General features: G+C 45.4%; 1 protein-coding gene across 2 annotated transcripts in view; it reads left to right on the top strand.

The window, feature by feature from the left end:
- CCDC50 (coiled-coil domain containing 50) overlaps positions 1–13,687 on the top strand; it is a 148,241-nt gene that overhangs the window by 96,389 nt on the left and 38,165 nt on the right. Inside the window, exons 6-8 of one of the 2 annotated variants that reach the window (XM_073626392.1) lie at positions 2,601–3,335; positions 3,951–4,066; positions 7,913–7,957. In XM_073626392.1, the coding sequence (XP_073482493.1) occupies positions 2,601–3,335; positions 3,951–4,066; positions 7,913–7,957 (896 nt within the window). The remainder of the gene's footprint in view (positions 1–2,600; positions 3,336–3,950; positions 4,067–7,912; positions 7,958–13,687) is intronic. The other variant, XM_073626393.1, reaches the window with a different exon arrangement.

Below are 13,687 nucleotides of genomic sequence, written 5' to 3'. Positions count from 1 at the left end.
AGCCTTTCAGGCTGGGGAGCGGTGCTAGAAAAGACAACTGTCCAGGGACAGTGGTCAAGGACAAAGGACCTTGCCCATAAACATCCCAGAGATCCGGGCAGCAGGTCTGGCTCTAAAGGTCTGCACATTCAGGTTATGGGGTTGTCCTGTCAGGATCCAATCCGACAATGCCAGAGCTGTGGCTTACATCAATCACCAAGTGGGCACCAGGAGTCTCGTAGCACAGAGGGAGGTGAACCATATCCTAACTTGGGCAGAAAGGAATGTTCCGTGCCTATCAGCAGTTTTCATTCCGGGAGTAGAGAATTAGCAGGCGGACTTCTTGAGCCACCAGCAGTTGCTCCCGGGAGAATGGTCTCTTCACCCTGACATTTTTCGGGCTGTTTGCCAGAAATGGGGGACCCCGGCCGTAGATCTTCTGGCGTCCAGGTTCAACACGAAGTTGGTCAACTTTGTGTCTAGGATGAGGGATCCACTCGCATGCGGAACAGATGTGTTGGTGACCCAGTGGGATCAGTTGATTTATGCATTTCCCCCTATTCAGTTGCTGCCACGACTTCTTTGCAGGATCAAGCTAGAAAGAAAGCCGGTAATCCTGGTAGCCCCAGCGTGGCCCAGAAGGTCCTGGTATGCGGAAACCGTAAAGATGGCGGTGGCGGATCCATGGTCCCTTCCACTACGGCCAGACCTACTCTCACAGGGGCCGATATTCCATCCTACTTTACGAACTCTAAATTTAACGGCTTGGCTATTGAAACCCACATTCTGAAGAAATGTGGGCTTTCCGGGTCAGTTATCTCTACCTTGATACATGCAAGGAAGCCAGCTTCCAGAACTATATAATATAGAGTCTGGAGAGCTTATGTTTCCTGGTGTGAATCCAAGGGTTGGCACCCTCGGAGGTATATCGTAGGCAGAATTCTTGCCTTTCTACAATTAGGGGTAGAGATGAAGTTGACCTTGAGTACTAAGGGCCAAGTCTCAGCTTTATTGATCTTATTTCAAAGACCGCTTGCTATACCTTCTTTAGTCCGGGGTTTTATGCAAGGGGTGATGCGGCTTAATCCGCCAGTTATATCACCTTTTGAACCATTGGGACTTGAACTTAGTTTTGTCGGTGTTACAAAAACAGCCATTTGAACCGATACAGCATATTCCCTATTATATTCATAGTCCTTCTGACAAGGAAGTTAATGTTCTTGGTTGCTATATCCTCAGCAAGGAGGGTTTCGGAATTGGCTGCTCTTTCTTGTAAAGAGCCATAGTTGATTATTCACGAGGACAGAGTGGTGCTGCGCCCTCGTCCAGGTTTTCTGCTAAAAGTGGTCTCAGGTTTTCACCTGAACCAAGATATTGTCCTGTCATCGTTTTTTCCAAAACCATGTTCCAGGGTAGAGACATCACTACATTGTCTTGATGTGGTGAGAGCAGTCAAGGTCTATTTAAAGATGACTGCTCAGATCCGGAAGACTGATGTCTTATTTATACTGCCAGAAGGTCCTAGGAAAGGACAGGCAGCGTCGAAATCCACTGTCGCTAAGTGGATTTGGCAAGTTATAATTCAGGCTTATGATTTAAGGGGTAAGATACCACCTTTTCAAGTCAAAGCGCACTCTACCAGGTCGGTTAGTGCTTCTTGGACAGTGCTTTAGCAGGCCTCCATGGCCCAGATCTGTAAGGCCGCAACTTGGTCTTCGGTACATACATTCACCAAGTTTTTTTATCAGGTGGATGTAAGAAGGCATGAGGATATCGCCTTTGGGTGCAGTGTGCTGCAGGCAGCAGTATAGGTCCTGAAGTCTGGGGGTGTCCTACGGGTTGTCTCTCCCTCCCCTTAAATAGCATTGCTATGGGACGTCCCACATAGTGATTACTATGGTGCTCTGTGTACCGTGATGTACAATAAAGAAAATAGGATTTTTATAACCGCTTACCTTTAAAATTCTTTTCTTGGAGTACATCACGGGACACAGAGGCCCCCCCCCCCCCCCCCCCTTCTGGGGTTTAGGTATTTTGCTTTGCTACAAAAACTGAGGTACTTCTGGTAGGAGGGGTTATATAGGGAGTAAACTTCCTGTATTGGGTATACCAGTATACATCACCTGAAGGTGCCTATATACCCACATAGTGATTACTATGGTGCTCTGTGTACCGTGATGTACTCCAAGAAAAGGATTTTACAGGTAAGCCATTATAAAAATCTAATTTATTCATCTTTCCATCCATTCCATGAAATCCTCTGCCCTTGTTGTTTTAACTTTAGATAGTAAAACACTTTTTTTTTTCTGCCAGTAAATACCTTATACAGCCCACTTCCTGTTTCTTGTCTGGTAAAAAGCCTAGGCTTATGACATCATGCACAGCTTCAGCTGCCCACAGTTAAAATGGTTGCAGCCAGAGTCATTGGAGGGAGATGTCTGCAGCATATTTGGCATGTACAAAATCACAATATATATAAAATAATATGCAAAGTGGCTGGAGGGAAGCTTCAGAATGGCAAAGATGTTTTTATTACAAATTATGTGAGCAGACTGCAGTTCCTCTTTAAGTCCAGATATTTTAAACTCGTTTTTCTTTTATGGTGCTGCTCCATTGCTTAGGGCATCATAGGGGTAGACCTAAGGAACACATGTCTGAATTTGACAGACACCATAGAAATGAAAGACCTGAGAGAAGAAAGGAGGAAAGCCATCCAAAATCTAAGCAGCGTTCCCACTGTGATGATGATCGAAAACGTGGAAGATCAGCAGAGCCACGGTCTGGGCAAGGTGAAAACCCCGATCTTCATAAATTTGAAAATCACATGAATAGGACTTCTGACAAAAAAGAAAAACCTGATAGACCTCCACCGCCTAGAACTAACAGACATGAGCAGCCTGAAGATAAGGAGCTTAGTGGAGCATATTCTAGTGAAAATGTACCAAGAAAAGGGAGGTCTCAAAGTCATGACTTATTAAGCACAAACAATGCTGATGTTCAAAGACGACGGCACAGCCCCAGCTCTCCATCTGACAGAAGAGGAACTGAGAGTGCAAATGAACGTGGAAAGCCCAGAAGGAGAGTTGCCAGTGATTACGAACATGAGAGACCCAGAAGGAGAGTTGCCAGTGATTACGAACATGAGAGACCCAGAAGGAGAGCTGGGAGTGAATATGAACATGAGAGGCCCAGAAGGAGAGCTGAGAGTGAATACGAACATGAAAGGCACGGAAAAGGAGCAGAGGGTGAGAATGAACACGAAGGCCACAGAAGGAGAGCAGAGAGCAAATCGGCACATGAAAAGCACAGACGGAGAACACCTTCTCCTAACCATGAAAGGCAGCCAAGTGATGGAGGTATAATTGAGCTTCCAGTATGGTGGTGGTGGTGGTGGTGGTGGTTTTAGTAATGACCTCTTTAGACAAACATCTGATCAACATTTCTTGCAAGCTAAATCTTTTGAAAGAATATTTTCACAATCATTCAGTTTCTTTTTCAGGTTATATTTTCTAAATGAGCTTTATTTTTCTGCCTTTGATTCTATTTTTACTTTCTCTTGTGCTTTACTATGTTTGATTCATCTTGCATCATCTTTCTATTTTATGGTTTTGCCTTATGTGCTGTTAGTACAGTTTTACCCTGCACCATGCATTTATTTAGTAAGAACACTAATCGGTACAGACTGAGACTGTATACCCACTGAAATCCTTTGCTGTAATTAATGCACTTTTAGGCTGTTTTGTGCAGCAGAAAAAATGGGGATTTTGTGTAGTAACACAAGTGCAACAAAAAAGGCAGCAACCAATATGTAAAACCTATAATTGTTTAGACATTTTTATATATAAAATTTGAAAAAATTGGCCTTAGTTGGGGCAATTTATCTTTTGCTCAATATAGTGCAGGCTAAAACTGTACCACTAAAAAAAATAAACTTGTGGTTATATTTCATTAATTGTATGCCTCTAACATAGGTAATAGGCCAAAAGGACACCGAGATGGCCCTCAAGGAAAACTTCATATAGGTGGAAGAATCCGTGATGAAGACGATGCGGAGATTGCTAGAAGGCTTCAGGAAGAAGAACTGAGGGTGAACTGAACATTTATTTCTTTGCTGTTGAAAAATGTTACCACTGTTTTCTACGCAGCTCCCTACCTATCTTTATACAGATGTAGTAGAATTCAGAAAGTTGTTTGATATGATATATAGAGTTTTAAAAAAAAATATACCTGTCAATAAACAAAAGCCCCTAAAAGAATTGGTAACCCTTCAGCTAGTTCTCAACCTAATAATGAAAGTCAAGAACTGCATATTACAACACGTTTTAGGGCTACTGGAATGAAGTTTTTAAAGGTGCGTAAAGGCAAAGAAAGATGCTTGATTTTTGTTAGGACGTCTAGTTTACGGTGTTGTCTACTAACAATTCTATTCTAAAGTGACCCTGTCAGATGACTATAACTGAGCACGAAGCTGTCTTTTTAAATGAAGAGAGTCCACCTTAATACTAAAATCCCTGCATCTACAGACATCCACGATCTAACACTAACCTATCTAACCCTGAAAAGAAGAAATCAGTATACATACCTTTTTTTTTTTTTTTTTTTTTTTTTTTTTTTTTTTAAGATTCCGATCCCACGCTGAGCTGTCAGCTGGGGCTTCACTGTGGAGGCGGGTGCAGAGGACACATCTGACAACGGAAGCCCCATAGTAAGTCTATGGGTGACGTCACTCCCCATTCATTTCACAGCCGTTGTTGGCTGTGTCCTCTGCGGAGCCTCCTCTTGTATACTGATTTCTTTCTTACAGGACTAGATAGGTTAGTGTTAGATCATGGATGTCTGTAGATGCAGGGATTTTAGTGTTGGGGTGGACTTACTTTAAATTTCTCGCAGCTTGCACCGCCAAATGTTACTCAATTGAAACCTGCTGGAAAACTGACATTTCCATAAGTGTCAAATTCCTGGTTGCTTGCTGCAAGCAGTTTCCCCTGCAAAACTCCACAGTTGTGTGTTGTGATACCATGTTAGGACAAATACATATTCTGCTACTGCTAGGGAAACCATGCCCAAACCACACAGCACCACAGGTACAAAAGAAGAAACAGGCTCCCGCTCTATTTTTGTCACTTTGTCACTTTGACATTTTATATTGTACAAACCTACCTTTTTAAAAAGCAGTGGGATCATAAATTGATGCTTTTCACACCCAATGGTGCCTATTCATCATTGCTGTACCTGTGTTGACATGAGGCATCAACAGGGGCGGACTGACCATTCGGGCTCTCGGGCACCGCCCAAGGGCCCCATGCCACTAAGGGGCCCCATCAGAGTTGCCAGCCTCAAAAAAAAAAAACAGGGACAGTATGTAAAAATCTGTTTTTTTTTTTTTTTTTTTTTTTTTTTTTTAATTCCAAGATTATAGCTGCCCCCGCCTCTCCAGTACCTTTTCTGTGTGTGTATACTGTGTGTGTATATTGTGTATCTGTGTGTGTATACTGTGTGGCCCCATAATCTATTGCCTGGGGGCCCCATAATCTCCTATTGCCCAGGGGCCCCATAATCTTCTCCTATTGCCCGGGGGCTCTATGAGTTGTCAGTCCGCCCCTGGGCATCAATGTAAATGGGCTCCTAAATAAAGCGGTCCCCATATTTGCTACTGTAAACCTATTTTTTTTACTTACACTGTTAAAGGCAACAAATGGGTTTTCCTGGCTTGATGGCGCTGTATGTCAACATTTTAATGCTGATCACAGAATCCCATCTCCAGTCAGACTTTGGAATATGATCATGTATACCAGAGGCAGGGCTGGTGCAAGTATTTATGACACCCTAGGCGTAACCTCATTTTGCTGCCCCCCCCCCCCCCCCCCGGCTCCACCCCCTTTGCTCTGCCCATGTATGTCCCCACCTTTTTAATGAAGCGCCCCTCAAATGCAGCCTCACCAGCGCTCCTCAAATGCAGCCACACCAGCGCCCATTAATGAATGTTTGCATGCTTCCATTCATTCGGGAGTCGGGACACAGACACAGTCCCCTGCAGCGCCTCTGACACTATGTGCGAACAGAGCGCCGGCAGCCTGCTGAAGCTGAGACTTAGTTGCTTGCTGCAGAGAGAAGAAGAGTAGGAATAACAGTGGCTGAGCGCCCTAGGCAGCAGTGCGCCCTAGGTGGCTGCCTTGTTTGCCTAGTAGTAGCACTGGCCCTGTCCAGAGGTCCAAATCTCATATTTGTACAAAGACTCAGATCCTTCACATCTCTTGCCATCCTTTTTATTTTGGTGTCCTCAGTCCCCACTTCCCATTACAGTGCCTCTTCTCTTCCCATCACAGACCCCCCAACCCCCCCTCTTACATCACAGCTCTTTTAAAGCAATCCCACCTGACATCACGATCCCCCTTGTTCATCACATTCCGCCCTCCAAAGCAGTACCCTCAGTCCCCCTTCGCATCACAGTAACACCTCCCCACCTACATACCTTTTACATCACATTCCTACCTTCACAGCCTGCCTTTTTAGTCATACTTTACACAGCAGGGCAAAAGGTAGGCGGTGCACAGGTCTAGACAGAGGGCTGAAGCTACCTACTGTTTCATGTTAACAGCAGGTGATTGGTTGCTAGGATGCGGGGTGATCCTAGCAACCAGTCACCCATTTGTTAACTTGAAAGGTTGGGCACCTTCTACCCTCTGCCCAGACCTGCCCCACCTCTTACCCTCTGCCCTGCAGTGAGGATGATGGCAGTTGGGGAGGGGAGAACACCCGAAAGAGGACACCCAGCCTGCTAAATGGCATTGGCTGCTGTCCTAATAGGACTGTCACTCGGTTCAGGTTCAGACCACACTCTGCCATTTAGTGATACCTGATGTATGCAGAGATTTAAACCGTATGTTCAGTAAAAAAGGGTGCACAATACTATACAATTTAATCACTTTTATTATATATAGTTTGGTTACATTTTCATAACTATTACAAAAAAAGACCCATTTTTGATTGGTTGGCTTGGGAAAGCCTGCTGTTTTTCTCCTGCATTAATTATGAATAATCTCCCCGTTAAGTCCAACCTGAGTGATTTCTAATGCCGCGTACACACGACCGAACTTTACGGTATAATTGGTCCTGCGGACCGGAGTCCGTCGGACAATTCGATCGTGTGTGGGCGCCAGCGGACTTTTTTTCCCCAAAAAATTTCGACGGACCTAGAAATGAAACATGTTTCAAATCTCGTCGACGGACTCGAGTCCGGTCGAAAAGTCCGCTTGTCTGTATGCTAGTCCGACGGGCAAAAAACGACGCTAGGGCAGCTATTGGCTACTGACTATGAACTTCCTAGTTTTTAGTCCGGTCGTACGTCATCACGTACAAATCCGTCTGACTTTGGTTGATCGTGTGTAGGAAAGTCCGTCGTAAGGTCCGTAGGACAAAGTCTGCCGTAAAGTCCGCTCGTGTGTACGCGGCATAAGGCCACCGACTGTTTTTGAGGTCACGATATGTCATTTAATTTGGCTGTTTGAAGGTACTCCGAGTTCTGATCTTCAGAATACTCCTCCTTTTTTTTTTTTTTTTCTCATTCCATACAATATGAATGTTTTGTGTAGCGCACTAGAGTATTCTCTAGTGTCATATAAAGTGAAAGAGCACCAGAAAATAGAGAGAAGATGGCAGAGAGAATAACATCCTTTTTAGTATTTTTTAGTATTTTGCTATTACCGTATTTGTTGCAAAAGCTGGTCTTGCGCAAGAGTCCCTGCATTTAGCCAAGAGAATCAATGTTTATTTCATTTGCTTTCTTGCAGTCTATTTTTCCCATTAATTAGATTGTCTTAGCTGATACCGCAGGATAATATGATCTATAGTGTTTGCTTCTGGCATATTGCTGTTTAGTTCATCTTGAACCAAATTTAAACCTAGATTGCTTCTTTGTTTACTTTTCTTTCAGGTGAACACTGTGGATTATAAAACTGCACAACTGGCACAAGATGAAGTAAGAATTTACTCAAAATGCTCAACCATGAGAGCAAAAAAGAACGGTCTTGTGTTAAACAAAAATTAATGTTCTGCATGCTCTTTCCTGTTTTCATTACTGGGGTTTTCAGTTCAGATTTAACACGTAATTGCTACTGTATTCATCGACGTGTATGGGGGGAACTATGCTGTCCATAGTAGCCAAGGATAATGTGATTGATAATGTGAGAAAGATGTGTGTCATCTGCCTGACTGCACTGCAGAAGGTGCTTTTGGCAGGTCAAACGGTTCCCAAATATGTATATTATCTGTGGGGTTCAGCTTTAAAGTGGTTCTAAAGGTTGAATTTTTTTAAATAACATGTTTTACTTACCTGCTTTGTGCAGTGATTTTGCACAGAACAGCCCAGTCCTCCTTTTTATGGGTCCCCCACCAGCGGTCCTGATTCCACCAGCCTCCTGAGTGCCCCCAATAGCAAGGGGATGTAAAGGTTCGTGTTTTTTCACCTTAATGCATCCTATGGGAAAAAAACACCTGTCAGTGACTGCCCCAGCCCCTCTGTTTTACTTACCTGAACCCTCAAACTTGGCGCCTTCTCTCTGCTAGGGGGTTCTTGGCTGTTGATTGGATAGATTGATAGCAGCGCAGCCATTGGCTACCGCTGCTGTCAATCAAATCCAATGATGTGGCCGCCGGGGGGGCGGGGCCAAGTCCTGCATTCGGCATCTATAAATGCTGGACTCAGGAGCGTGCCCGCATGGTAACCCGCTGGGAGAGCGCTTCTCCTAGGGAGTTATCTGATGCAGGGAGGAGCTGAGAGAGCTGCCGAGGGACCCCAGAAGACCAGGATCGGGGCCGCTCTATGCAAAACGAGCTGCACAGTGGAGGTAAGTATGACATGTTTGTTATTTAAAAAAAAAAATACCTTTTTAGTGTCACTTTAACACGCTGAGCGTGGCTTGTCCCCACTCCCTACTCTCTCCTCATTGGCTCACTGACTGTAATTGAGCCAATGGCTCTCGCTGCTCTGTGAGTCAATGAGGAGAGAGAGACCCGGGAGAGCCGCTGCTCTCATGCACTTCACTGGATTGAGATTGGCTCAGGCAAGTATAACGGGGGGGGGGAGGGGGTAGCATTAGAATTAGAATCCATTGGGGCGGAGCCGGCGTGCAGCATGTGAGGACGGCAGGGAAGGAGCTCTCTCTGCAGATTTTGGATCCTGACCTAATCCTGTGAGCTAAAAGTCTGAATTTTGACCTGGACTGCTGGGGCATGAGTGGAGGATCCTCGGGAGAGCCTCCGGTGATGGTGAAATACGGGCCACCCTGGCCAAAAACGCCGGGAGAGAGGTTGGCTCGTTATGCCTGGGGATCTCAAGATGGTGCCTGAGGGAGAGGAGGAGGAGGAATGGCCACCGCTCCAGGGGCATATGGACACAGAAAGACAGCTGCCTGCTACCCCTGATTGGATGAGTCCCAGAGTGCAAAGAGATTGCACTATACGCAGGGGGAAATCACTGGACGGGAGATGAGCACACGCATGAAACTGACAGGGCCTTAGAGGAGGATGAGGAGCCGTCCCTCAAGCAAATTATAGCTGCCATACAGGGGTGCCAAAACAAGCTGCTAGATCATTTTGGGGAGCTGAAGTTAGAATTCTCCTTTATGAAGCACGATATGCAGAAGCTTCGAGAAAAGGCACAGGCTACTGATCACCGCATTGCTGCTTTGGAGGACACTGTCAGACCTATGAGCACAGACACCCAAGTGATTAATAAAACCCTCTCTGAACACACTCTCAAAATGGCCGACATGGAAGACCGCATGCGAAGGAATAATAGAAGACTGGTGGGGCTCCCTGAAGGAGTGGAGGGTAACCATCCTGAGGAGTTCTCGGAGGAGTGGCTGAAAGTGCATATGACCCCTGGAACTTTCACTGATATGTTTGCTATAGAGAGGGCACACCAAGTCCCGGGTAAAGCCCCACCGAAGGGAGCAATCCCCAGACCCATGATAGCAAAGATATTGCACTTCAGGGACAGAGAGAATATCCTGAAAGGGGTCAGGACAGGGCCTGAACTGAAGTTTAATAATTACCGGATATCGATTTATCCTGATTTTTCAACCACCACGCAAAAACAGAGGGCTTCCTTCTACCTGATAAAGAAACGGCTTAGAGAATTGAACTTGATTTACAGTATGTTATACCCAGCAAAATTGCGCATTGTGGATAATGGCAGGGCACATTTCTTTACCAACCCCACGGAGGCTTCTGAATGGCTGGAATGCTAGAGGACGTCCGAGAGGAGGGAGCTCCCTGAGACCCCCTTAGCTACGTATCTAACTATGGCAAAGGTCCTGGAGGTTGAAAGTTGTACAAGGAAGAACCCTGAAATACTGATGGGCTGTTTTTTTTTATCGTTTTTTTTTCGTTTTTTTTTTTTTTTCCCTTGATATATTTCCCTAATCTCAGGATGAACTGACTAGTGACATGAGGGGTGGCCTTACTCAACTGGCAGTCCAGGGAACTACAGTATCTTGTTTTCTGGATGGTTTATGACCGTTTTTTCTGTTTAATTGCTCAATCTTACCTATAGCATTGATGGAATCTGCAGGTGATTCTCCTTTCGGGATGTGTGGTTTTTTTTTTTTTGTTTTTTTTGTTTTTTTCTTTTGAAGATTGAAACAGAAAGAAGAGAAAGGAAGCTAAACGTTTTTTTTCTCTCCTCTTAAAAGATTTCTTTTCTTCTCACATCCGTTATACCCTTTTTTGGGACTAAGGTTTGGGGAATGAAGTGCCTGGCAAGTTGGGTGCGGGGTGGGGGGAAGGGGACGGGGGGGGGGGGGAGGGAGAAATTGGGATAAGTGTCATTATGTACTCTGTATGCTCTTGATCTCAAGTATGTTTAAAAATATATTATATAACCATCTGCCTTCTGTGCTGTTGCCCTGCAGGGCAGGGAGGGGGAGTGGTGGAGCCCTAGAAGATACCCTATCCCATGATCGGGGGGGGGAGGGGAGGGGAGGAGAAGCTCTTGTTCTATCTACTATGGCTGTGAACCTTAGAGTAGTCTCTTGGAACGTTCGAGGCCTTCATTCTAAGTTTAAACGATCATTGGTGTTTGATTACCTAAAAAAATATAAACCGCATTTGATTTTGTTGCAGGAGACACACCTGCAGGGCTCCAGGAATCTCTCTCTAAAAAGGGCACACGTTGCGGGGGCGTACCACGCCAGCTACTTCTCATATGCTAGGGGAGTTTCCACTTTAGTAGCAAAATCTTTGCCTATTTGTATTCATGCGATTAAAACTGATACAAAGCGTAGATATGTTGTTCTAGTGATAAAAGTCTATAGTAGATTTCTGACATTTGTGAATGTATATGTACCACCTCCCTTCTCCTTGTCTCATTTGAATGACATGCTGCACACGGTCTATGAGATAGCGGAGGGGAGGATTTTCATTTTAGGAGACCTGAACGCGGGGGGCGGATCCAACACTGGATAGGTTGGAGGCGCCACCGGGGACTCCAGCACCACTGGCAAAATGGCTGTCAGCTAATGGCTTCTGTGATGCATGGCGTGTGAGACACCCAGGGCATAGGGAATATTCTTGTTACTCTGAGACACATAAGACGCTGTCCAGGATAGATACGGTGTTGGTTGAACCTGAGGGGCTGCAAATGGTGGGCGAGACGAGATACTTACCCAGAGTGCACTCGGATCACTCACCTATGCTCTTAGATATCACATTGGGACAGAGACAAGGGATCCGACACTGGCGGATGGAGGCTAGCTGGTTGCAGGAAGAATATGTTAAAATAAAATGTACAGAGGCTATCCAGCTGTTCTGGAAGAAAAACCAGGACACTGGATCTGACCTACTTAAGTGGGAGGCATTCAAAGCTACCCTACGAGGGGTATTTATAGCGGAGGTGAGTGGCTTCAAGAAGCAACTGGCCTCCTCAATACTGGACAGGGAATGAGAGGTATCTCTAGCGGAAGCAGAATACGGTAGGCGACCGACTAAGGAAGGACTACGCACTCTTCAGGACAAGACGCGGGCATATAAGGAGATACTGACCGACCAGACTACCAAGCTCAGACTTGCGCAGCGTAGACGCATTTTGAGTTCGGAGACAAAAATAAACTGTTAGCATACTTGACAAAACCAGACTATGTTCCCACCTGTATAATGAGTATATATGACCAGAGTGGGGTTGAGGTGAGCAGTTCCGAGGGCATACTGAGGGTCTTTACCCACTTTTATAAAGAACTTTACAAGTCATGCGTTCCTCCCGGGGGTAGTACACTGAAAAATTTATCTGGATGACATTAATCTCCCTCGGCTAACAAACAAGGATTGTAATACCCTAGAAGCAGATATACAGTAACTGTGGAGGAGGTTGAGGGAGGGATGTCTTCCTTTGCTCCTAGGAAATCTCCGGGCCTGGATGGTATGCCCTCGGAATGGTGTACTACTTTTGGTGGTGGACTAGCTCCCCGAATCTTACGTGTGTTTACGACTGCTAGGTGGGAGGGAAGACTACCCCCCTCTATGCGGGAGGCCCTAGTGGTCTTAATACATAAAGGGGGAAAAGATCCTAAAGAATGTGAGTCCTATAGGCCTATTTCGTTGATGAATGTCGACACCAAAATTCTTGCGAAAATGTTGGCAGGGAGACTACAATCGGTAATCTTGAAACTAGTTAACCCGGATCAGACAGGCTTCATAAAAGGGTGTTGTGCGCAAATGAATATTAGGAGGCTATTTGTTAACCTGCAAACTGAGCATGACAATTCTGGGGAGAGAGTAGTGGCCTCTTTGGACACCAAGAAGGCCTTTGATTCAGTGGAGTGGGATTACCTGTTTGGGCTTCTGGAGGTAATGGGATTTGGACCTACAGGTACATTCATCTCATGGGTGAAGCTGTTATACACAGACCCATTAATTAGGGTGAGAGTAAATGGAATTATATCTGAACCTTTCCCTGTCCTCCGGGGGACCAGACAGGGATGCCCGTTGTCCCCTCTTTTGTTTGCCTTGGCCATAGAGCCCTGGCAGCAAAACTGAAAGACAATCCTCGTATGACCGGACTTAGGGTGGGAGGAATCAAGGAACGAGTCTCCCTTTATGCGGATGACATGCTCCTATACCTACAAGATCCAGGTGCTTTGCTGTTCACGGCTTTTCAATTGATACAAGAATTTGGAGACTATTCTGGATTCCGTATCAATTGGTCCAAATCATCCCTATTCCCTATTGACAGCATAGTGACGGTCCTGGTGGATTGCCCTATTCAACTGTCCCAGTCATTTAAATACCTGGAGGTGGTGATTCAACTCCCCATTTCTGGGTATCTGGACCTCAATCTGAGACCGGTCATGGGGGCTCTTCGGGAGAGGGTACAGCGTTGGAGAAACATGCCATTGACAGTGATTGGTCGCATAAACCTGTTTAAAATTATCTTTCTTCCAAAGTTGTTGTACATTCTCTCGAACTCGCCCGTGTATGTCTCGGTGAAACTGTTCAGACACATAGATTCTATTGTGATGGAGTTCTTGTGGGGATCTAAAGCCCCCAGAATATCTCAGGCAGTCCTGAAGTTACCAATAGCACGGGGGGGGGGGGGGGGGGCTGGCTATGCCAGATATCAGATCCTATTTTTTTGCGTCCTAACTGACATTTTTGCGGTGGCCACATCTCAGGAAACACTACGAATATGCTGTTTAGAAAATAGATACCGGGG

This window comes from Aquarana catesbeiana, linkage group LG04 (genome assembly GCF_042186555.1).
Source record: "Aquarana catesbeiana isolate 2022-GZ linkage group LG04, ASM4218655v1, whole genome shotgun sequence".
Lineage (NCBI taxonomy): Eukaryota > Metazoa > Chordata > Amphibia > Anura > Ranidae > Aquarana > Aquarana catesbeiana.
The sequence above is the reverse complement of the archived record's forward strand: the minus strand, read 5'-3'. Positions and strand labels throughout refer to the sequence as shown.